The sequence below is a fragment of the Corylus avellana genome, chromosome 6 (assembly GCF_965113065.1).
Source record: "Corylus avellana chromosome 6, dhCorAvel1.hap1.2, whole genome shotgun sequence".
Taxonomy (NCBI): Eukaryota; Viridiplantae; Streptophyta; class Magnoliopsida; order Fagales; family Betulaceae; genus Corylus; species Corylus avellana.
The window spans coordinates 15,815,172-15,840,388 of record NC_142495.1 but is presented as its reverse complement, the minus strand read 5'-3'; the positions used below and the strand labels follow the sequence as shown (position 1 = coordinate 15,840,388).

The 25,217-nt window shown below is 36.2% G+C and overlaps 1 protein-coding gene across 4 annotated transcripts; it reads right to left on the bottom strand.

The window, feature by feature from the left end:
* Positions 1 to 337: 337 nt before the first annotated feature.
* On the bottom strand, positions 338 to 6,186 carry LOC132187134 (protein SHOU4). Of its 4 annotated transcripts, XM_059601329.2 has the most exons (7): positions 5,966 to 6,186; positions 5,834 to 5,876; positions 5,628 to 5,674; positions 1,841 to 2,801; positions 1,314 to 1,469; positions 941 to 1,152; positions 338 to 848 (listed from the first exon to the last, which is right to left on the bottom strand). In XM_059601329.2, exons 4-7 carry the CDS (start codon positions 2,720 to 2,722, stop codon positions 656 to 658), a joined length of 1,443 nt encoding a protein of 480 aa, XP_059457312.1. In that variant the 5' UTR covers positions 2,723 to 2,801; positions 5,628 to 5,674; positions 5,834 to 5,876; positions 5,966 to 6,186; the 3' UTR covers positions 338 to 655. The 4 variants fall into 4 exon arrangements, with proteins under 4 accessions (XP_059457312.1, XP_059457313.1, XP_059457310.1 ...); XM_059601330.2 differs by having other exon boundaries at positions 5,834 to 6,186; XM_059601327.2 differs by lacking the exon at positions 5,628 to 5,674.
* Between the last annotated feature and the right edge of the window lie 19,031 nt (positions 6,187 to 25,217).

Here is a 25,217-nt window from a genome sequence, read left to right as displayed (position 1 = left end):
AGTGCATACAATGTTAAATTTCCATATGATGTGGCCAATAATATATTGATAACTAACAAGTAGGATGCACACTTAATTACAGAAGAGAAATATAACAATGTCTTTTAAGGCAATTTTGAGAAGGTATGCCAAAGAGCAGAAAGTTACAGTCTCTCTATCCCTCCCTAATACTACACCCTCATTTCAGAATGTTGATGAAATAGTACCCATCAGCTCTTGGATTAACTTCAATTAAAAAAACTGATGAACACTAATCCAATGGAATGATGGTATGGTATTTAGCATTTAGAACTAGCATTACTGATGCAAGTAGAGTTCCAAGGTCACAAATCAACTCTTGAATCAAACATTTTCCTTTGATTAACATAAGCAGTCTGTTCAAACCTGTAAAACTTGTCACTACATCAAGCCACGCCCATTGCAAAAGCTTTGTTTTTCCAAACCCTAGGAAAATAATGGAACAAAAATTCCGGAAAGCTATACACCATGCTAAAAAGGTTGAAAAAGAAAAAAGCACCATGTCATCTTGATCAACACACTTACCACCACTTTTCAACACCATCATCAATTCTGATACTGGGAACAAGATATTTTCACAAAAGAGCCAAATGCTCTATCTCTCTCTCTCTCTCTCTCTCTCTCTCTCTCTCTCTCTCTAAACAGGTATGACATCAATTTTTGAAGTATCTTCGAATCTCAAAACAATACCCTCAAGGCTAGCAGGAAAGATACACTGGCCCCACTGGCATCCAGTTGTTAATGGCTCAGGTGGAGGGACAATCATAAGCACATTATCATTTCTCTGAACAACTCCCATCACACTAACCGTGCTCCCTTCTTTGATGTACCTACAAAAACAACAGTAAAAGATTTTACAAGATTTCATCAAACAAATGATCTTAGGTGAGCTAAATTCTTGGATATAAAAATGAGTTTTTACCCTTCTTTCAACCGCATTATACGATCATCACTTGAAAGGTTCCTCTCTCCCAACCATCGAACAAAATCAGGAGACAAGTCTTTGTTTTCTGGGTTAACATCAATAACAACAGAGTCATCAACATACGGAGTCACCCTTGCGCCATAGCCAGTCTTGACCAATGCTCTTAACCCAGACTGGAAATCAGAGATGTAGAAGTCCGCCACATGCCTCTGTAAAACAACATAAACAGAAGATTCAAAATAAACAATTAAAATAAGTTGGTAAAGCCGATGAACACAAGGTGGAAACATAGCTTGTTAAGGCAAAAAAGGCAAGCTGATCTGAGTCCCCGTGTAAAACGATGATAAAGGTAACATTTTCTGTTACTCACCTCAGATGATCTGAGTCCCCATGTAAAACGACGATGTGTAGAATTGGCTGGCTTAGAATCCCATCCTCGGTACTCATATAAACTGGTAGATGTATAGACACATCTAGGAACTTTCCGAAAGGATGACTCGAGCGGTACATTACCACAGGTAACCACCTTCAGAATAACAAAACAAGACATCAAACTTTCTCATGTGTCATATGAGTGTGTGCAAAAAACTAACATTAACTAGAGGATGACCTTGCTCATGGGGAAAAACCTACCAAGCCATAAAAGCCATGTACATCATTATATCCATTGCACAAAATTCAGATTTCTGCAGCCAATTAATGCCCACTTATCACCCTCCCTCTCCTCTCCACACACACACACACACACACACACACACAAAGACAAACAAACAAAATACTGGAAAAAAGAAAGATAGAAAATCTGAATTCATACAAGTATATATCTCAAACATTAAACAATGCAACCATAGCATACAAAGATATAAATATCAGATCAACAATTCTTAAATTGCATACCCCAGAAACCTTCACATATTGCCCATTTTTTGCAGTTCTCAGTTCAGCATCGGGATAACGAGAAATGAAACCTGTGATAGCTCTTCTTCCCCAACAAGTATTCCAAATGAATAATGCAGCAACTGTGCCAAAAAGAATTATTACAACAATGAGCAGAATCGCATTGTGGACTGCTCCAAGAATAAAACCACCAGCAATGAACCCCATCACAAATATCAGAATCACAGACCACAGTATTGGCTTTGGGAAGTTTCTTCTGAAGGAATATTCATCATCTTGGCTAAGAGTAGTCACTGATGGGTTGTGAGCGACAGAAGAACCATGTATTTTGACTGATCCCATTGATTCCAAAGGACCAGAGACCTTTCTTGGGGCCCCAGATGAATTTAGTGGACCGGAAGAAATGGGCCCAGATGTAATAAGACCTGTTGCAGGAAGAACTGGTGGGATAGGGCCAGAATTTTGGCGTGTCACTCCACCAGATTGGGGACCAGATGTCTTCTTCACAGGGTCACCATGCTTATTAAGTGGCCCAGAATTTGATTTCTTTAATGAAGCTGAGCCAGACATGCCTGAAGATACAGGACCTGATGTATACCCAGCCCGAGCTGCTGCACTAGCCATGATGGGTCCTGAATGCGTTGCCGCACCTCCAAAAGATGCAGTCCTTGATGTGCTATTTAACTGTCCAGATTTCCTAGACTTAGAGCCATCCATAGGGATATCAAACATTTTACCCAGTTCCCCAGACTTCTTGATATCACCACCAGTATAGGGCATAGCAGTTGAACTCATCGTAGGAGTCCTTTCTTTTGGCTGCTCAGGCCGGCCTGAGACATAGAGGCCATTGCTGAGCTGATGAGATGGGAATCGGGAACCCATCAAGCTCCTTTAAGAGACCCAAAAGAAGCCACACAATAAACACAACCACCAGTATGCTGAAGTAATATTCGAAGCCTTACTGCAAAGAAAGGAAAAATAAAAACAAATTTTAGAATGAAAACTTTGAGATTGTCAAGAACCAAGTACCAGGAGTAAAATCTTAATTTACACAACTAAACTTGAATTTAAGGAGAAAAGGGACTAAAGTACATGTACAAGGCCACTATTTTTCAGTCACTATCAGAATTTTTCAATCAAACCAAAACATAAGTGGTCTGACAACAATCCACAGATGCCAGCTCTGAGTAAATAGTGACATATATCAAGGTTTCAAACAAACTAGTAAAACCACCAAATGAAGAATATCAATAAATCATAATGGAAACAACTTGGGAACGTAATACAGTTAAAGCAGAAAATAAATATACAAACAACGTATTGGAACAATAAATGATGTTTGAGAGAGTTAACAATAAGATCAAAAGAACCCTAACAGCATAACTAAGTAAATAGGCTGTCATACAATCCAATAATGTTTTTTTTTTTGATAAGTCAAACAATCCAATAATGTTAGCATGAACTGTAGTCAGTTTTGGCAGGTGAGTGAAGCTAGGGGTGGGCAACAGACCTGGTTAACGCCTACCGACCCACCACCGCCCGCCTACCAACCACCACCTACAAGGGCAGATCAGTAGGCAGAAGAAAAATAAGATTTCTGACTTTGTTGGGTCAGAAGGCGGAAGAGGGTAAGGATTTTTCGGTTTTCTGACCCAACCCAACAATGCAAAAAGGTTGAAATTATTCATTCAAACGGTGTTGTTTTGTAGCACCAAAAAGCGACATTGTTTGGTATGGGTATAAATTCATCGCTTGAAGAAGCCTGAGAAACCCTACACCCCACAATTCATTCGTCTGTCCCTTCATCTCCCAACACCCCATTTGCTTGTCCCTTCGTCTCCCACTCTCCCTCCATGGCGTCTATACAAAATCCTATCCCATGAAAACCTGCTCTACATTTAACGCCGTGGAAACTGTAAATAAAGGGCCTGAAGTGCGCTATTTTCAATTTTCATCCTCATTTTCTATCATTGCTGCATTGTAGTCAACATTCATAGCTTCCATTTTATGACCAAAGCTTAGGGTTTTGTTGATTGTATTGGTGCAAAATCAAAGGTGATTGATTGGGGCTTGCAGTTTCACTATGCTTCAGTGTTGAATTCTTCTATTGTGAATGATTAGAGATTTGGGTTATTGTTTAGGAATACTTTTTCTGTTCGTTTGTGTAAAATTTCTTTTGGGTTGAGGACTTGGATGGTTGAAATTTGGGATGGGTTGATTCTCAAATTTTTCATCCATTTGTTTTTTCTATATCTATGTGAGCTCAAATCTGCTCCACCTTATGAATTTTTCAGTCACTGACTTAGCAGTGGCGAAAAGAGTCAAAAATACCCACTGACAGAAGAAACTCGGTGGTATTTCTGACTCTTCTGACAAACTCGGTGGTGGAAACAGAATACCTATTTCAGCCACCGAGTTCACGGACACCCAGCATAAGTGAAGCTGGGAAAATAATAGATAACATATCAAATCTCATGTTCTACATATTTTTGACTAAAAAAAATGGCAAAACTCAGCTCATCTAAGTCAAACAACTGAAGGTTCTTTGCTTTCTCAGGGACAAAAGAATTTTCTTGTCCATTCTTACAATAGAACAGTTGAAAATCCATAAAATTATTTTTAACTCCAAAACTTCCTAGGACAGCTCATAATATAGAAAAGCGACATCAACTAAAACCAGAACACTCATAACTCAAAAACACCAAATCACCAAACAAACCAACTATCTCCTTATTGCACATCAAGGGGCAGGGATGAGAGTAAATCAAAACTCACAAAAGCATATGTCTTTTGAGAGACCAGCCATCCAAAGAACCATTTTTGAAGCATAGATCAAAGAAATACAGATCAATGAAAACACCTTTTTGCGTTTACATTTATTAGTAGAACCATTTTTGAAGCACAGATCAAAGAAATACAGGCCAATGAAAACACCTTTTTGCTTTTACATTTATTAGTCTTCTCATTTAGTTTGGATTGGCAAGATTTGAAACTAAGACCAATGCCCTAGAAATTGAGCCAAAGCCCACGTGGCATACCCTTTACACCATTTTGAACAAAATTCAAGAAAATGCAAATCTAAAGGCAAATAGACTCGGAGGATAAATGACCCAGGTGGAACTCATGGGAAGAAAAAGTATCAGAATCATCCAGTCACAAGAAGGATCCTGAAACAATACAATTTAAGGAGAAGAAATAATAGCCCAAACCCATATAAATTGGATTCCAAAACGTTGGATCAAAGCAAGATTTCAGAAATAAAGACCTCAGTATAGATGAAATTTATGATTCGAAGGATCCAAAGAAATATATAGTTTCCAGACATCTACCATCCACAAAAGAAAAACTCAAGCTCGAATCAGAAAAATAAAGCACATATCACATCACCATTTTGTACAAACGAAGGGAATTGAAGGACTAGTACAGTAAGTAGAAACTCCAAGATCTGAGAGTTCATTTGAAAGGATGTTTTGGTTTAATTGATTCCCAAATAAAAAATAAAAAAATTCAAAACTTGTTTTATGTAACCTTTTCATACATTTTGCGATCAAACAAGAATACTAACACCAAGGAAAATTGCCCACACTTCAAAAGGATATAAATATGAAAGATCTTCTATATTTAGAAAGGTTTCAACCATAACATCCTCAGACATCTAACTATCAACTAAAGACCAAGATAGATACAGCATTCCCACAACCTCATTCTGACCAAAAGACCAGATATAAGGAAGATCTGAATTGTTAAAAAAAGAAAAAGAAGAGAGAGAGAGAGAGAGAGAGATTACACAGGACTTAAGCTTCTTTTGGATCTGAGAAACATAAATAATGAGAGCTGAACGATGAACAAAAAATTAAAATCACTTCCTTGATCTTACGTTTTCTAAGCAACCCAACATACTATAAAGGAAAAGGTGATGACCCATATATATGATCCACATTAAATTTCAGAAAAAGAAGTTATAAGGGACAAAATCAAAGGAACAAGGCATACCCAGATCAGCATTTTGAGCAACAAGCAAGGGAATGGGGAAGATCTACACAGATAAGCAGAGTAAGCAAAGGGTTCTGAGAGTTGAATCTGAGGAGAAGAGGGCCTGAATGGTGATAAAAAGAGATGGTATACCTGAAAAAGAAGTAGAATGAATGGAAATGTTGAAGTTAGTAGTAGTGGTGGAAGTTGTGATTCTGCTGGTGACACTGAGATCCCATCTCCATAGCAGTAGCCATCTCTCTTTCTCTCTCTCTCTTTCTCTCTCCAAGGTTTTGTTTTCTCTTTCTCTCTCTTCAAACAGCCGCAACAACGGGTGGGTTGTCTCGTCCCGCAAAAACCCACCAAACTCAGCAAATAATTTTTTTAACTTAAAAAATTAGCTTGCTCCTTCGACGGTCTCTCTTCTGTCGCTTTCTTTTTCTTTTTTCTTTTTAATTTTCTTTTCTTGTGTCTTTGGTCAGATCTGTTTTTTTTTCCTTTTCTTCCGTAAGTGTACTAAGTGATGGATGGTTCAATGGTAGCACGAAGAGGCGGTGAGAGTTTTAAATCCCATCAATCAATATCATGCCTTATGGACTTATATATATATATATAAAATTAAGGGAAAGAATAGAAATCCCCCTTTAAACTATAAGGAAATTTACAATTGAAGCAATATTTTCTTTAAATTATCAGAAAATTGATATGTACCCCTTTTGTCTTTTTTTTTTTTTTGAATGTACCCCTTTTGTCTTATAAAAAGACATAAATAGTCTTATAATTAAAAATATTAAAAAAAAAAATTTTGGCTAGCGTGCATCAACTGTTCATGCACACCAGCGTTTCCTGTATCATGACTCTTAGTGGTCTGGTGTCGTGGGTCACCATTTTCTTTTTAGAGCCCCTATGATTCAAACCATATGTAAAACATTACTTTTGTTGCACCCAATCAACATGTGACACATCATCATTTTTAGAAAATTGCAAAAAACCAAAATAAGAACAAACACAATAAATCAAAGTGAAAAAAATATTAAAAATACCCTTGGCTACCAAACTCAATAGACCCACAGCCGGCGTGGGTTTGGCCCCTAGCCGTGGGTCTAGCCAGACCCACGGGGTGGATCTGACAATGGCAAGACCCACCCCGTGGATCTCGACCAGACCCATGGCGTGGGTTTGGCGAGGGCGAGACCCACTAGCCTGGGTCTCGCCAGTCATGACCCATAGGTTTGGCCAGTGTGACTCGCCTCAAAACCTACCGTGACCCGCAGAAATTCGCCATAAAACTTGATTTTAATGCCCCAAAACTCGTTTCTAATACCTTAAAACCCGTTTTTAATGCTCAAAATTCGTTTATAATACCTCAAAACTTGTTTTTGGATTTAAATCTAAAACCTAGATATAGAAAGTTAATCCTTTAGAGATTTTATCACCCTAAAGGCCGAAAACCAGCGCTAGTAAGCGGTGACCCACGGCGTGGGTGGCCAAACCCACGCCGTGGGACTGGCGAAACCCACAACAGACCCACGCCGTGGATCTGGCCAACTTCACGAAGGGGCCAGACCCCTTCCACAAGTTCTTCAGCTTTTCGTTTTTTCTTTCTCAAAAATCTAGTGTATTTGGGCTTAGATTAGTTTGGTGAAATTTTTGAGTTTTTGCTTAGGTGTCAGCTAGGGATTGGGGGCTGTAAAATAGAGGTTTTAAGGATGGTCTTGACCAAAGTTAAACTCCTTTTTTTTTCAAAATTTTTTATGAAGGGTATTTATTTACGTCATTTTTTGTATGGAGCTATATTGTAATTAATAGTTCATTTTTTGTATGCCTTAATTGACATTTAGTGAGGAACATTACAAATTGCCTAATAATTTGAAGAGATATATGTACTTTTTTTCTTTAAAAGAAAATAATACTAAAAACACACTTTTATCTTATTAATAGTTCACTATGCTAAAAATGGCATTGTCAAATCAACCGTTATATATATATATATATATATAGAGTAATAGAGAGAGAGAGAGAGAGAGAGAGAGAGAGAGGTGAATTGGTAGTGACACAAGAATATAATAGGATAAAAGTGGGTTAAAAGTGTGAAATCTAGCATTTCTAAACATTAAAAAAAAAAAAAAAAAAAAAAAAAAAAAAAAAAGGTGCTATTTGTCATCCCCCATTCTACTCCCATTTTATTGGGTCCTACTGTTTTAGCTCTTTTTTTTTTTTTTTTTTTAAATGAAAATATAAATTGTAATATCAGCCTAATGAGATGAGGATCGGATGAAGTGGGACAACTAGAATTTGTCAAAAAAAAAAAAAAAGAAAAAAAAGAAATCATGCCTTTTGGACAAGTTTTGGTACTATCAATAAAAAAAAAAAATAATAATGTTACGTACCATTATTTTATTCCTCTAAAATTGAAGTGGTTTTTAAAATCATCATCGAATCAAAATCTAATATTAATCCATTACAAATTCAATGGTAAATTTAAAAGTCACATTAATTTTGAAAAAAAAAAATGGTATAATGCTAGAAACCACACTTTTATTTAATTATTATTTTATCATGTTGACATGGCCGTGTTAATGAATTATTATTATTATTATTATGATAGAGTCATCTTAACCCTCTCAAACTACCACTCCAATGACAATATTCCCTTAAACTATCAATTGCGACAATTTACTCCTCAAACTACCAAAACAATGACGATATACCACTAATACTAGTAAAATGACAAAATTACCCTTACTAAAATTAAAAAATAAAATAAAAAACTAAAATTTTTAAGGGGTGTTGGACCACCCCTAGGTAACTGGGGATGGTCCAGCCATCCACCAGGGGGTGGATCGGCCTCCCCGAGCCATTTCCGAGGGTGGCTTTTGGCCACCCACATGGCCCTTAAGGGTGGTTCGGCCACCCCCAAAGGCAAAACTTTGATTTTTTTTTTTTCTTTTCATTTGGCCCTTGGGGGTGTTCGGCCACCCCCCCAAAGGGCCATAGGGTGGCTTCGGCCACCCCAGACCAACCAGTCTGGGGTGGTCGAAGCCACCTCAGGTGTGGCAAGCCACCCAGTTTTATTTTTTTCTCTTTTTATTTTTTTTCATTTTTTCTATTTCTTTTACATTAAAATTTTTCTTTAAAAAAAATTTGTTGGGATATTTTTTTCTTACTAAAATTTATATAAGAATAATTTTGTTATTTTATTAGCATTGGGGGTACATTGTCATTGTTTTGGTAATTTTGAGGATACATCGTTGCAATTAATAGTTTGAGGAGAGATTGTCATTAAGGTAGTAACCCTTATTAAGTTATTATTATTATTATTATTATTATTTTTGAGAAAAATATAAAATTTCATTCAATAATACCACGAGCATAAAGCTTTTACATCACAGAGCAAAGCTCTGAAGCAACCATAGCATAAAGCTATAAGATTACCAGGTTTAGTATAAGATTCGAGACCAATCCACTAACCCATGACTAAAATCAGATTTAATACTAGATCTGTGACAGACAGACTCAACCAAATGCATGGATAACAATTATTCCTCGACCCTGAGAGCGTAAAGACTCTTATGCCGAAACTCTTCCTCCTCGACCCGAAGGCCAGGATAATGATCACATCCACAACCCAAAGGCCTAGACCAAAACAAATTAATCTGAAGGCGACATAGATCGAGTGAGAGGGGAAAGAGCCTTATTACAAACCGAACAAAACATGGAAATTAAACAATACAGGGAAAAAACACAAGCCAAAACACAAATACATCTTAAAGAAGCAACATAATAGGAAAATAAAACAAGAAAAAAACAGCACACTTCGATCACGCACACGCCGGGAACCGAAAACCGAAGGGGCGTTGGAAGCTCATCGCGGCGGGGACGCGTCGAAAGGCCCAACAGTGGACGGTGGGTTGCGAACAGGCGCGGAGAAGATCGGCAAAGCAGGACCTGAAACCAACCATAAACACGAAAAAAAAAAAAAAAAAAAAAAAAAGAAGAAGAAAAAAACAACAAGGAGCCACCAAAACAGGGAAAATGAGCACAAAGTGGGAAGACGGTAGCCGGAAGGGAGCCGAACCTGTGCAGGCCGGAAACCGCTGCATAAGGGGCGTGGGAGCTTGATGCGGTGGGAACGCATGAAAGAAAACCCTAATAGCGGGCAGCGAAGCGGCGACACAGGTCGGCGACGACCACAGACAAAATCCGAACCCACAAAGAGCCAAAACAAGGCCAAGGAGCCCGCTGTAGAAAATGAAGGCGGGGGAAGAAAAGCGGCAAGGAATGGGCAAAAACGGAGAAAAACGGAGGGGGAAAGGAGCGGCAAGGAAGAGGAAGAGATGAGGCACCGGGGCTAGGGCATCAGGTAAATAGCTAGCACCGGAGCGAGGAGGACGAGGGGAGGAGGGAGGCTGCCAAACGGCCAACCCTCCTCCCCTATGTGGCTGAAGGGTTTCGCTTTTCTCTCTGGTGGCTAGAGAGAAAAGAGACGACTAGGGTTTATGAGTTCTTGATTCTTTTTTTTTTTTTTTCTAGTTATTATTATTATTATTATGTCATTTCAACTAAAAATAAGTTTTTGTTTTATTAAAAAAGTAAAATAAAAACAAAACAGAGAGTGCGTGGCCCACCCCTCTTCCATTCAAGTGGTGGCCGCAGTTGCACGAGCCACCCTAAACTCTACTTCTCCCCATTTGTCATTTTGTACCTTTCAGGTTTCTTTTTTAAGAAATTTTTTTTTAAAAAATTTTTTTTAATTTTTAATCCTGTAAAAAAAAATTAACTAAGGTGGCAAAATGCTTACATAGCATTAACACGTACGAAATTTAAGCCAAAAGGAGTGAAGTGAAAAACACACACAAAAAAAAAAAAAAAAAGGAATTAAAAATCAAGAGAATAAATTAAAATTGCGCAATTATTTGGGGAGTAAATTTATTTTGTTGGTAAATGTAATTTCGCATATGTAAAGAAGAATGTAAATTTAGTTTGTGGTAAAATGTTTTATAGGTTGCAGCAGTTTGGTGGGTTGTTATTTGTTAAAGGACTAATGATGGCCCAAAAAAAAAGGAAGAGACTCATGGGGTACCACAGCATATGATAAAAGTATTTTGAATGCACCAACCACCTTCGCTCTCATTTTAGATGCCAATTTGAATTCTACAACTTTTTGAGACACAAACATTTTTTTTCTTTTCCCCTAAGCAAAAAAGGTCGGAGGCGGAGGTCAATTGTACCTATCCTACTTGGGCGTGACCATAGTAAAACCAACCCACTGGGCACCGCTCAGAAGGGGCTTAGACGATAGGAACTGCATGCGCTCATTCAAGACCGACCGAGCCATAACTTAGCACCCGCCCCATCAGGGTATCAATGAGACTCAAGATAGCTAATACTAATAGGTTAAGGGATTCCTATTGCGAGAGTTGAACCCATGCCCTAGTGTATACCCAACCTCATGGAAATTCCCTTAAGACCATTGTACTACCACCATCGGTGGTGAGACACAAACATTTTAGCATTGCCATTGTATTACCCTACTTACCAATGGAATATGGGAATCACAACACTTAGTTGTCTTAATAATTTGTGTAATCAACTTGAAAGAGTTCATATAGGATTTACTCGAATAGGTAGTTAGACAGTCTAAAATTTATTTAGGCAAGTGGGTTTCATCTGAACTTTCTCACATTAGTTCGCCAAATTGCTAACAATTGGGGTAGTTAATTACTGTGAATCCTCATTAGCTGTGTAAATTGTTTGTTTTATAATTTAATTTAGGGAAAAATATAAAAAAAAACCCTATAAACTACCAATTGTTTTTGAAATAGCCCAATGAAGTTTAAAGTGTGCTAAAGCGATACATCAAACTAACAAAGTGTGTCAAAAATGCCACTTTTTTATTATATTCCTATAATATGCTTATTCTCTTAAAAACTGAAATACAAAATTAAAAAAAATTAAAAACTAAAAACTTTTTTTTTTTATTTAAAAAAAAAAAAAAGAAGAAAGGAAAGGGGTTGGCTGCCCCCTTTCCTTTAAAAAAAATCAGAAAATTAATTTTTTAGTTTAATATATTTATATTTTATTATTAAGAGTGACATGTGACACTATTTTATTGGCATTGAAGTGACATTTAACAAAATTTGTCAAATGTTTTAACAGAATTTGATTTTTTTTCTTAAAAAAATAGTTTAGTTTAGTTTAGTTTAGTTTATTTATTTATTTATTTTAGATTTTAAGTGAATAAGGGTATTATATGAATATAATAATAAAAAAGTGGCATTTTTGGCACACTTTAGTAGTTTGATATACCACTTTAGCACACTTTAAACTTGATAGAGCTATTTTAAAACCCGTTGTTAGTTTAGTGGACTTTTTTTTTTAATTTTTTAATTTTTTTAATTTTTATTTTGTTTTTTATTTTTCCCTTTTAAAAAAAAAAATGGAACAAATGATATAATAGCATTTCATTACATGGTAGATGGATGCTTGAGATAGTCCACTTCTATGATTAAAAGAGGGTATGTATTGGGGAAGATTGCAAGGTATCCTTAGCCTCAAGTAGAGAACACGATATCCAAAAATAATAATTACTCTCTAATTCTTTATTGCTTCTACCACAATACGAGTTTTTCTTCAGCAATCATCCAATGGGAGCCTTGGTTGACAATACAACAGTTAGAATGGCAAAACCATTATTATTATTATTATTATTTCAATTTGATGCCTCGTCATTTAAGAAACACTCACCTCTCATTTTTATTTGATTTCTTTTTTTTAGTAGGGCTATTTAATAGACTGTTATACTACTGTCATACAATTTGATAATGTCGCAAAGCAAATCAGTCATTAGATTAATACTTGTTAATAAATAAATAAGTGTTGATTTTCAATACCACGTAATTTTAGTTGTATGACAGTCGTATAACATTTTATTAAATAAAATTACTCTATTAAAATATGAGTAATGCTATTTAGTAGACTGTTATATGAGTGTCATACAATTTGATGATGTGACAGTAAAAATCAACTTCTTATATAACAACCATATAACAGATTACTAAGTGTGCATTTGGAATTACGATTTCACAAGAATAATATGTATTTTTTAAAAACATCTCAAAACGTAAAGAGTTTGGCATTGTGATTTAAAAAGTAATTAGAGCCTGTTTGAGATTATTTTTGAGAAATAGAGCTTTTAAGTCAAAAAGAGTTTTTGGGCAAAAGCTTTATTTGTAAGTTTTTTTCCAAAAATGCGTTTTGATCATTTTTAGACTTTTTGAACCCTTAAAAGCACTTTTAATGGTTTTATCAAATGAGTATTTTTTTTCTTCAAACGAACTTTTTGAGTGTTAAAAGCAATTTTAGGCCTCTTAAACGCAATCCCAAACAGACTCTTAATCTAAAATAGGAAAAAAAAATCTGCGATTTCTATAAATAGGTTAGGAGATGCTTATTTGAAAAAGCGTGAATTTAAATCCAAATCAATATTTTGCATAACAAATATTTGATAAAAAAAAGTACATTTTAACATATTTTACCAAACGCCTTTGAAATTGGAAAAGGGAAGGCAATTATATAATATTTTGTTATATATATTAGGTTGCACCCAACATTCAATGATGAAATTATTTCCAGTTACATGTTGTTGAATTATTGATTCTATAATAACATTTGTTAATTTGTGTTGCTTATAAGGTTTATAATAACATGAAGTAATTTGAAAGAAGTATCACTTGCTCATCCTCGTACCACACAGATTTTACTATTATTACATGTCTACAGTGGTTGAATTGTGCAGCATGGATGATTGGATCCTTCAATTGTGGTACAAGTCTGAGTCAATTGTAGGAGGAGTCCTTTCAGTTTCGATTGTGGTACGTTAGGAGTATTGAGTTTGTTTTACATTAGGATTAATACATACAGAAGTTTATTCTTAAACCCGGAGGTCCGAACCTACCCAAAAATTATTCGGCCGGGTTAGTATATTCGGGTTTGTGGGTTTATGGTTCTATTTTCCAAAGATGCCCTGTGAAGGTATCAGTACCTTAGACGTGGCTTTAATGTCTTTGTTGCTTTGTGTTTTGATGTGCAATGACAACAAAGCCAAAATTAGGGATGTCAAAAATTATCGGGAAACCGGAACCGGAACCGGAAAAACAGGGAAACCGAGAAACTGGAGTCTCGGTTCCGGTTTGAAAATTCCAAAAACCGGGTACCCCAGTTCCGGTACCAGTTTTTGGTACCCGGTTTTTATTGGGAATACCGGAACCGGGTTTTCATTTTATTTAATAATATTTATATATTATTATATTTATATAATATTATATATATTAATATTTTTTACACTTAGGTTTAGGTTTAGGGTATTTTAAAAAAATTAAAATTTTATTTCTAAGGCCCAAATAGGCAAAAACATTGATTTTTTTGGAATTTTGGATTTTTTTAGGTTTATTTTTTAATTATTTGGAACAATCACAACAAAGCCCTTTAATTTAGACAAAGAAACTAATAAATTTTTAAAAAAATTGGCCAACTCATGAAAAAAAAGAAGAAGCTTATTTTAGGCCCAATACCTAAAATAAGCCCAAAAACCAATTTTTTTTAAAAAAACCGGTTACTGGACCGGGTAAAACCGGAACAGGCCGGTAACCGGGACCCCGGTTCCGGTTCCGGTTTCTCAAAATTGAGAACCGAGGTACCCTGGTTCAGGTTCAGGTTTTGGCAAAAAACCGGAAAACCGGAAAACCGAGTTGACACCCCTAGCCAAAATGGGACGCAAATTGTCATCATCATGCAACTCCATGTAAAGGTTCAGAATTGAAACAATAACTATCCATGGTGCTTACAAAATATGCGTTGATAATAATAAAAATGTGATGGCAACCATCTTGTGCGTCGAGATTTTCTTTTTCCGACACGTCATAACAGGTGCAAGTAACTATGCCTGCCCTTTTTTTTTTTTTTTTTTAATTTTTATTTTTTTAAGGGTAAATATATTATAAATTTCTGAATCACGCGCCAAAACTGTAAAATTCCTAGTTGCAAATTTTTACTCCCTTGGTCAATCAAAAATGCAAAAAAAAAATCGTACCGTTAGATTTTCCCCTAAATGTTTAATACTCGTCAGTCCCGAACTAAACGCATCGTATTACCATGTCAGCATATTAATTTTTTATTAATTTAATTTAAAAATTAAATCTAAAAAAAATAAAATTTGAAGGGGTGGCCGGAAAGCCACCCTCAACCCCTATGGGGTGGCTTGCGGCCACTTCCAAGGGGTAGTGTAGTGACCCAAATAATTAATTAAGCTTAGGTAAATGGTTAATTTAGGTTTTGGGTCACTAGGAACAGCTGTAAGGGCAATTTGGGTATTTTGGACTTTTTGACTCTACGTACGCCCATTAGTACCGGACGTACGCTCCTGTCGTTAGTAGATGACGTATGCGAGGAGACCACCGTACACACGCCTGCAACAAGTACAAGGATGTACGCCTGGGGACCACCTGAACATACATTACTTTTTGGAAAACCTCTGGATAATACCTAGACGTACGTTACAGTCTTTGGACCACTGTGTAAATAATACCGGATGTACGACCCAGTAGTAACGGACATCCGCTACTTTTCAGAATAGTTGGTAATGCTCTCTGCTTTTTCTCACATATAAATACCCCTATAGCCTCACCCTTTTTTTTCGTTCAAAGTTGCCCACAGGCTCCTAGAAACCTTTGTGAGTGTGAGTTTTGTGAGTTTGAGAGTTTGGTGGAGAAGGAGGTGATCCTTTCGCTTCAAGGAGGTAATATCCCTAAGCCTAACTCGTTCCTTAGTTGTTAGGCTGCTTAAATGCTTTCATAGATAGCTTAGCTATAGTTTTGAGTATGTTGTTTCTCTTTAAGCCTTTACTTGAGTCAAATTATTATTTCGTCTCTGTCAATGGGTTTTTCCGCATGGAGGTATCATTTTGAGATAGGAAGTTTTAGAAAGCATTTGGTAGCCTTAGAAATTGGTTTGGGAGAATAGGAGGACGCATGGACAAAATGAGGTTCCACTTGAAACCTTTTGGGCTGACGTAAGGCTTCAAGCCCGGACGTACGGTCATAAGCGTTACAAGGAACGCTATTTTGGCCAGCCATCCGATAACTCATGTTTTCATGCTCTAGGGTTGTTTTAGTCAGACCTAGAACTAATAGAAGGTTTTACACAGATTTGGAGGACCCAAACTTGTTGAAGGAGTACTCAGAGGATTTAATCGACCCATGTGAGTTTTAACTCACATAATGCTCGCCATTTATTTTTCCACATTGCGCATCTATTTTGTGTACCAAAACATGCATATTTGCAACTCTTACGATATGCACTTTATTGCACATTAACTCTAGCTTTTTGTAAAAAAACGTTGTGCTGAACATGTTAATGAAAGTGAGACTTGTAAAAAGAGCATGCATGTAAAATACGGCAAAGATTAATTGTATCGTATAACATGGTACACCGGTATGTATTGGATAACAGCCATGGGCTTACTATACATGTTAATGAAAGTGAGACTTGTAAAAAGAGCATGCATGTAAAATACGGCCAAGATTAATTGTATCGTATAACATGGTACACCGGTATGTATTGGATAACAGCCATGGGCTTACTATACATGTTAACTTTATGGTCAAATGTATGTATGTTATATGAGCCTTAGATCCAATGGTTATTTCGTGACCAGCGCAGCCTTAATGGGCGGTCACTATAGTATGAACATCATTAGTGGTGTGGGCCACCCGAGGTTGGCTGGTCACAAAATAATATTTTTCTCTTTAAGTCTCATACAAAGCTAATGTAATTTAACCATAATAAGGCTTTCTTATTTATTGGCCTAAATATTTTATTTATTTAAAATATGAGCTAGAGAGATATGGCACAATTGAGCTTGAGAATAAAACCTAGAGACACAATGAGCATAATGAAACGCATAAGGCCAGGAAAAATTTGATAGCCCTATGCGTTGGAGACAAGGAGGAGGCTATAGGTAAAACCCAAGCCCAATTCCCAAGGATGGGAATGCATGGCCCAAGGCGATTCTCTCCTTGGACCATGCGGCCACTTGTATGGAGGCTAGGGTTTTATACCCTAGCCGTCCATACTTAATCCAAGAGCCTCTTGGATTTTTTTTTTTTTTCTTAGTCACACTTTGCTTAAATCTGAAACTTTGCTTCCCGCCTTAGCCTATAAATAGAGAAGAGCCTGAACTCTCAAATCACTCACTCAACTTATCAAGTTCTCTTGATAATTAATTTTCAAAAACTCTCTGAGAATTAATGGTTCTTGTGTTAACTCACAAAGAACAAAAGTTTAAGATTTGAAGAGCCAAGTAAGAGCCAACATTCTCTTGGTTATTATCAGTTATTGGTGAGAAGATTTTGAGGTCTCTTCATCCTTAAGATTTGTCGTGTTATTGAAGAAAGAAGAACTTGTTCTTTGTGTTCTTGAAAAAAGAAGAATTTTTTCTTCATATTATTAAACAAGAAGGAACATGTTCTTGGAAAAACAAAAAGATTTTTACCCAAAGCTAGGAGTAGCTGTTCATATCCAACTAAGTGTTCTTCGTTCTTGTGACTTAATTTTAAATAGCCAGACCACTTGTAAGAGTATGTGAGTGGCCGATCTAGCCCCGGCCACTCCCTAGTAGGTTCTGGGGTGGCTCACCCACCCCAAGTAGCGGTTGGGGGTGGCCGAGCCACCCCATTAGCTTTTGGCGTGGCCAAGCCACTGCCAAAATCGCTATTGGGGGTGGCTCGACCACCCCTATCCACATGGAAGTGGCTGATGCACCCCCCCTTAAGGGTGGTTTGACTAACCATAGGGGTGGTTCAAAACGGACAAAAATTTGCTACAAACCAGTTTGTAAAAATTCATATAAACCAATATAATAAAGTGACATGTGTCCCTTAGGATATAAAAATCACATTTTTTTTTTAATAGAATGTGCTTCTCACTTGTTTTTTTAATAACTATGGGACACATGTCACTTTATTAGATTTGTTTGTTTGAATTAGGTATAAACTTGTTTGTAGCAAATTTATGTCTGTTCAAAACCACCCCAATTTTTTTTTTTTTTTTTAATTATATTTTTATAATGTTCGCTTAATTTTTTCAATTACCATCTAAATATAATCTCAACTTTTTTTCTCGTCGATATTCACAATCCAAAAATAAGATAAAAAGAGTTGAGAATAAAAAATAAATAAATAAAATTGCACACCCAAACGAGTCCTTATCGTTTTCATCTATTCATAGTTCTAAAATTAGATATAATATTCATAAGTGACTAATGAATTTTGGTTTGGACCAACAATATTCAAAAAGAAAACAACATAACAATCAATATTGTAATATCCTCCCTATAGTGGATCACTTTAACATATTTAGGAGGAAATTCATGAATAAATAAGGAAAAATGGTACTATTTATTCTCAAGCAGCATTTTCTTTGTCTTTTTGAAGTTGACATGTGATAGATTACTAAGATCGAGTTCTACTTCTAATTGCCAAATGAACAAAATATGGAACTAAGTCATTCAACAAACATAAAACATTCATTGCGGAATTAAAGCAACATCACAAGCACAAGCACAACACAAAGTTTGTTTACGAAGTGGAGAATCCTTTGAACACATTAAAGGTAAAAACCACTTCATGACAGCCAAATCTAAAAATTACTCTACGAAGATTTAGAGTTACAGACTAGTATTCACTCCTTGGAGGACCTTTAGACTGTTATGGGCATTCGTAACGAGGGATGAACAATTAGCGAGAGTGATAGGTTTTGATAAGGCTTGGTAGGATAATTCGAGGAATCCTAGGCCTCCTAATTTTAGGGTAATTCGAGGAATCCTAAACCTGCCAAAATGACTATTAAAGTTGAATATTAAACTATTCATATATTTTATTGATCACTCTTAGGTTTATATAGAATATTACATGGCAAAAAATAGAAATACATGTAAATAGAAAATATAATTCTAATGGGAGACAAATCCCATATTTCCTACTAGAGATATTGCTTTATGAGCAAGTCTCCCTATTTTCCTAATAAGAATAGTAATACATCATTACCTTATTTAATAGGAAAATTATATATAAACTTCTTAGGTCAACGCGCTTTTTTTAAAAACTCACTGGGTATTTTTTTTCCAAAAATTTAGTCATTGAGTCACTCAAAACTACTAGAAAACTCCATACCGTCAATTTTTGTTAACTGCCGTTAGTCCACTCAAAACTCCCTATTTTATTTGATTAAACTATTCATTTTTTATTAATTTAATTTAAAAAATTAAATCTTAAAAAAAATAAAATAAAATAAAAAAATTGAAGGGTGGCCAGGGGTGGTGGTGCCACCCCTGGCCACCGCCGCAACCCCTATGGGGTGGCCGTAAGCCACCCCAGGGGTGGTTTGCCCACCCCTAGGGTGGCTTGCGGCCACCCCCAGGTGGTTTGGGGTGGCTTGCAGGCCACCCCAAACCACCCATGGGGTGGCTCGCTGCCACCCCTTTCCACCCATGGTTGCGGGCCACCCCTCCACCCATGGGGTGGCTCGCAGCCACCCCATGGGTGGAAAGGGGTGGCCGCAAGCCACCCCAGGGATGGGCACACCAGCCCTGGGGTGGCTTACGGCCACCCCATAGGGGTTGGGGGGGGGGGGGGGGGCGAGGGAGGGTGGCCGCCACCCCTAGCCACCCCTCAATTTTTTTTTTTAAAGATTTAACTTTTTAAATTAAATTAATAAAAAATTAATATTTTAATGAGATAAAACAGGGAGTTTTGAGTGGTACTAACGACTGTTAAAAATTTTTTACGGTAGGGAGTTTATTGTAGTTTCGATTGACCCAGGGAGTTAATTTCCGGAAAAAAAAAATTACCTAGGGAGTTTTTAATAAAAGCGCGTTGACCTAAGGAGTTTATATATAATTTCCCTATTTAATAATTATTCTAATATATAAATAATTATAATATATATATATATATTCACCGGGTTATGACCCGTGTTGTTACGGGCCTCTGAGGGAGGAACAGTCAAAGGTTTTGATAGGGTTTGGTAGGATAATTCGAGGAATCCTGGGTCTCCTAATTTTAGGTTAATTAGAGAAACCCTAAACTTCCTAAAACAACTACTAAAGTTGAATATTAAACTTCCCTTATAATTTATTGATCACTCTTAAGTTTATATAGACTATTATATGGAAAAAATAGAAATACATGTAAATAGAAAATATAATTCTAATGGGAGACAAATCCCATATTTCCTACTAGAGATATTGCTTTATGAGCAAGTCTCCTTATTTTCCAAATAAGAATAGTAATACATCATTATCTTAGTAAATAATTATTCTAATATATAAATAATTATAATATATATATTCACCGGGTTATGACCCGTGTTGTTACGGGCCTCCAAGGGAGGAACCGTCAAAGGTTTTGATAGGGTTTGGTGGGATAATTCGAGGAATCCTAGGCCTCCTAATTTTAGGGTAATTCGAGGAACCCTAAACCTCCTAAAACAACTACTAAAGTTGAATATTAAACTTCTCATATATTTTATTGATCACTCTTAAGTTTATATAGACTATTACATAGAAAAAATAGAAATACATGTAAATAGAAAATATAATTCTAATGGGAGACAAATCTCATATTTCCTACTAGAGATATTGTTTTATGAGCAAGTCTCCTTATTTTCCTAATAATAATAGTAATACATCATTACCTTCTTTAATATATATATATCGGATTATGACCCGTAACATAGACTTAGGAAGAACAACAAACTTGACAACTTGTTTCTATTCTGACCATCTTCGCGGAGTGTATCTCCTCACCGACTCTTTGGTTGACTTCTTTCTTTATGTACCCATGACAACAACAACAAACTTTGTGTAGGTGAATGAACAGGCAACTTGCCAAGCAAGAGTAAAGGACAGCACGAAGCTTTATCACATCCTCTCTTGAATAAACAACTCTAGAGACAGTGCTTGTAGAAATTTTTTAGACTTTAGTGAACAATGCACAAAGAAAATATTTTCCCAAAAGTCTTGGAATGAACAGTGACAAAAACAATTTATAGGAGAAACATTTCTGTCTTCACGTCCTAACAGGATACCACTCTTGTTATGACAGGAAGAACAAATTCTCAGATTTGATAATTCCACGTCCTAACTAGAAAATAGTTCCATTACAACGAGAAGAACAAATGTTTTATCTTCGTCACATGTCCCGTCTTAACGCACCATTTGACAAGAAAACAGTAGCTTCAGCTTTGCTCCCGTTACATGTCCCGTCTTGACGAGGTTCCTGACGAGGAAACCGTAGCTTCAACTTTGCTCCCATTACATCCTCGTCTTGACGCAACTTCTTATGAAAAAATAATAACTTCCCGTTACATGTCTCGTTCTAACAGCACTCTTAATGAGGAAGTAGAAACTTCTCGTTACATGTCCCTTTCTAATGGCACTTTTGACGAGGAAACAAAAACTCCTCGTTACATCTCCTGTTCTTACGGGAAAACAGTAAGCTTCTTCAACCAACTCCTGTAGGCCTAAAAAGTTATTCTCCAAAGTTTTAAACAACAAGAAATACAAGAAACAACATTGAATAAAGACAAACTAAAACCTAACTACATGAATGTGCCACATAGACATGAATGCCAGAAGAGTGCTACTTTAGAATGCAAAGTAGCATTCCTCATACATAAGACACATATCAAAGACTTCTCATGTTAATGTATAAAAGGTTGAATGTATTTACAAATTAGTTTAATAAAGTGACATGTGTTCCTAAAGCATGTGCGAAACACATATTTTTTTTTAATTAATACTATTAAAAAAATGTGAGAAGCACATGCTATTAAAAAAATATGTATTTCTTATATACTAAGAGATATATGTCATTTTATTATACTGATTTGTATAAATTAACTATGAACTAGTTTGTACCTAATTTATGTCCAAATGTTTGACCATATAGTTGCAACAATAATGTAAGCACCATTTCCACTAGAAACTAAGGGGTTGTTTGTCAATCTCCGCCACACCAAATATTATTCACTTTCTTTTTTCAAAGAAATAACATTAAAACATTCTCACTTTTTATATCACATCTTTCACTTTTTACTATTATTCAAATAAATAAAAAAATTACTACAAAATAAAAATCTTCCACTTTTTAATATCATTTTTTCACCTTTAAATGCTAATCATTATTTTTTTTTTCTTCCAAAAAGTATAAACCACACCTAAACATAATTTAACATTGAAATAATTAAAAAAAAAAAGATGGAAATAGTTGAGGGTTGTCGAAAGTGTCATTTTTTTTTTGGAGCTTACAGACAGAAAAATAAGAATGCCCCCACCTGACCACCATTCCTAATATAATAAGAATAAGGGTTAAATACTCCATACCCCCTAGGGTTTTCCAACTTTATTTTTTCCCCCCTGGGGTTTCATTTTTATCACAGGAAGTCCCTGTGGTTTTGATAAATGACCAAATTAGTCCATCCGTTAGTTGACCGTTAGTTTACTGTACAAATTGACATGTGGACCACTTACAAATTGACACCTGGAATAAGGCCACGTCATCACTATTCACACTGCCACATAACCTGCCACCTAATTAAACAAAATATCAAATAAACAAAACACCTAATCATTAAACAAAATATCAAATAAACAAAACACCTAATTAAAAAACAAAACACCTTCAGCCTCTTCTATCGACGACATTTACCAACAATAGAAATAAAACCCTTAATTAAACAACAAAAATAGGTTCCTTCAGGCAGCTACGATATTGACGAACAAAACATGGGACGAAAAAAATCAACCCAAACCCTAGGCTCAATCTGGCCAAATTTCCGGCCAAAACTCCACAAACCGGCGACGGAGCTTCCTCCCCAACCCAACCCAAGCTTCCACAGCCGCATTTTCTCTGGCGACAGACCACCGCACCACCGGCGACGAAGCTTCCTCCCCAACCCACCCACAAGCTTCCGCGGCCGCATCTTCTCCGGCGACAGACCACCGCACCATCGGCGACGAAGCTTCCTCCCCAACCCACCCCCAAGCTTCCACGGGCAAACCATCGCACCACTCTCTGGCGACCAAGCTTCCACGACGGACCCTAACAACTTTCTTCCGCAATCCAAGAAACCCCAAATCCCGTCAATCTTCAAACCAAAGTTTGCTTCCACTGACTCGTGGTATGAGAATTTTGGGTTGCTTTTACTGGTTTCCAGTTAAATAGTGAATAACTAAACATGTATTTAAAGTTTTGGTAGGGCCTCTACTGCACGTGTTTTTGGATTGTTGTTGTTTGGATTGTTGCTGTGGGTTGCTTAACAATGAATACTTTTTTAGATTGTTGTTTGGTTGGTGGACACATTGATTGATATTCAACTTTTATGCATGCTTTATTCAATGTGTGTTCTATTAAGAAACACTTTATGCATACTTTATTCAATGGTCCTATTGCATGTGTTTAAGAACTTTTGTTGTGAGAAGTTGCCTTGTGATTTTCTTGGGTAATACGACTGGATATATATATATATATATATATATATATATATAGTTGGGTCATTCCTCTTTGGTACAATAGTATCACGGGTTTGTTTTTAATTGGGTTGAAAGTGAGTTGTCTATGTCACATATTGTTTCACGCGTGGATTGCCTATAAAAGCTATTGACAGCAACATGATATAAACCTAATTTAAGTAATGAGGTGATTGAGTGCTTCGCAATCTTGTTTAGTTTTTTTGTAGCCGCAAAAAATATTATTGTTGAGCTGATATCTTCACTTAGTAAGTAAAATAGTCTGTCAAGATTCAATAATTCAAAAACTCTTTGAACTTTCCAACCATTTTCCTACCATTCATACTTTATTCTCTTTGCCTAATCTACTTCTCTAAAATAATAGAATTTCATCCAATAACACCTAGTCAACGATAGCATGTCTATTGCATGTATAATATATATGGTCTGATTTAGGAATTAGGATACATTTACAATTTGCAGCTTAATTTATAAATGATTATGCATCACATAAAAATGAATAAATTAGAAGATGATGTTATTGCAGCAGACAGAATTTAAAAAAAACACATATTGTGCGTATTCTTGGATACACTAGAAAAACAAAAAAGAACAAAGAATATAATCTCGTCAGCTTCATTTTTTCCCCCCTTTCAAATAATTTTTATTTTAAGTCAGTTTTATTTGTTATATTTTAAGAAATAAAATTTAATGTATTTTTAGACAATTTTATGTACGTATTTTGGATGTATTTTAGATTTATGTATTTTGGATGTATGTACTTTGGATGTATGTATTTTGCACGTAACAATCCAGTTACAGAAATGGCTAAAATACCTGTTTGTTGTCAATGTACAGAAATGCCTACATCAGTTGTTGATCTTTTCATTCACCATCATGGATCATTTAGTCAACCGGATTTGGAATATGTGGGAGGTGATGTGATGCCTATAGAAGGTTTGGATGCAAACCGCCTATGTTTTTGGGATATAACCAACATAATGGAATTGTACTTAGAGTACAACTATAAGGACATTCCAAGGTTGATGTTGTACTACAAGTTTGATGATGAAATGAATGACTACATACGTGGACTTACTAACGACAAAGACATCATAAAAATGTTCAAAGAAGTGGCTAGTGGGAAGAAAAATAGATTGCATGTATTTGTGACCGATATTATAGTTGAAGAAGTTCCAATTGAAGTCAGGTCTCCAATGATGATGATTTCTCAGTCACCCGCACAAGTTTATGAGGAAGAGCCTCCACAAGAACATGTGCAAGAGCATCAGCCTTCAAAGCCGCAAGATACAAAGCAAAAGTCTGCAAAACGAAGTGGTAGGAACAAATTCACACTGAGGGGGGAGAGCATACAGACTTGAGTGACTTTGAAGTAACGGATGGCAATGAAGAGGACGTTTTCTTAGAAAATAATGAAGAACATATACGTCAAGCTAAGGATGATATAATGAAATGGTTTCAATCGTGGTATGAAACAGAGACATCTAAGACTATTGTGGATATTTCAAATGAGCCGGATGAAGATGATGGCGATAGTGATGGTGGCTACTCGAGCATAGATAGTGATGATGTGGGTGAAGGGTCCCCGAGACATGTTAGGAGGAAGTATCCTCAATGGATGGTAAAAACTGACTTGAAAGAGATAGTAGAATTGCATATTGGGCATGAATTTGTTAACCCCCCTCAGTTTAAGGATGCATTGCAACTGTTTGCAGTTCAAAATTCTTTTGACTACACCTACTTGCGCAATGAGAGAACAAGGGTTACCGCCATTTGTAAGAAAGCTTGTGGATGGAGAATACATGCACCGTGGTCGAA

Coding starts and splice junctions, on each gene's coding strand:
- LOC132187134 (XM_059601330.2), bottom strand. CDS start 2,722: ATGGGTTCCCGATTCCCATCTCATCAGCTCAGCAATGGCCTCTATGTC. Junction 1,470..1,840: donor AATATGTGAAGGTTTCTGGG/GTATGCAATTTA, acceptor GTTATTCTGAAG/GTGGTTACCTGTGGTAATGT. Junction 1,153..1,313: donor GGGGACTCAGATCATCTGAG/GTGAGTAACAGA, acceptor GTTGTTTTACAG/AGGCATGTGGCGGACTTCTA.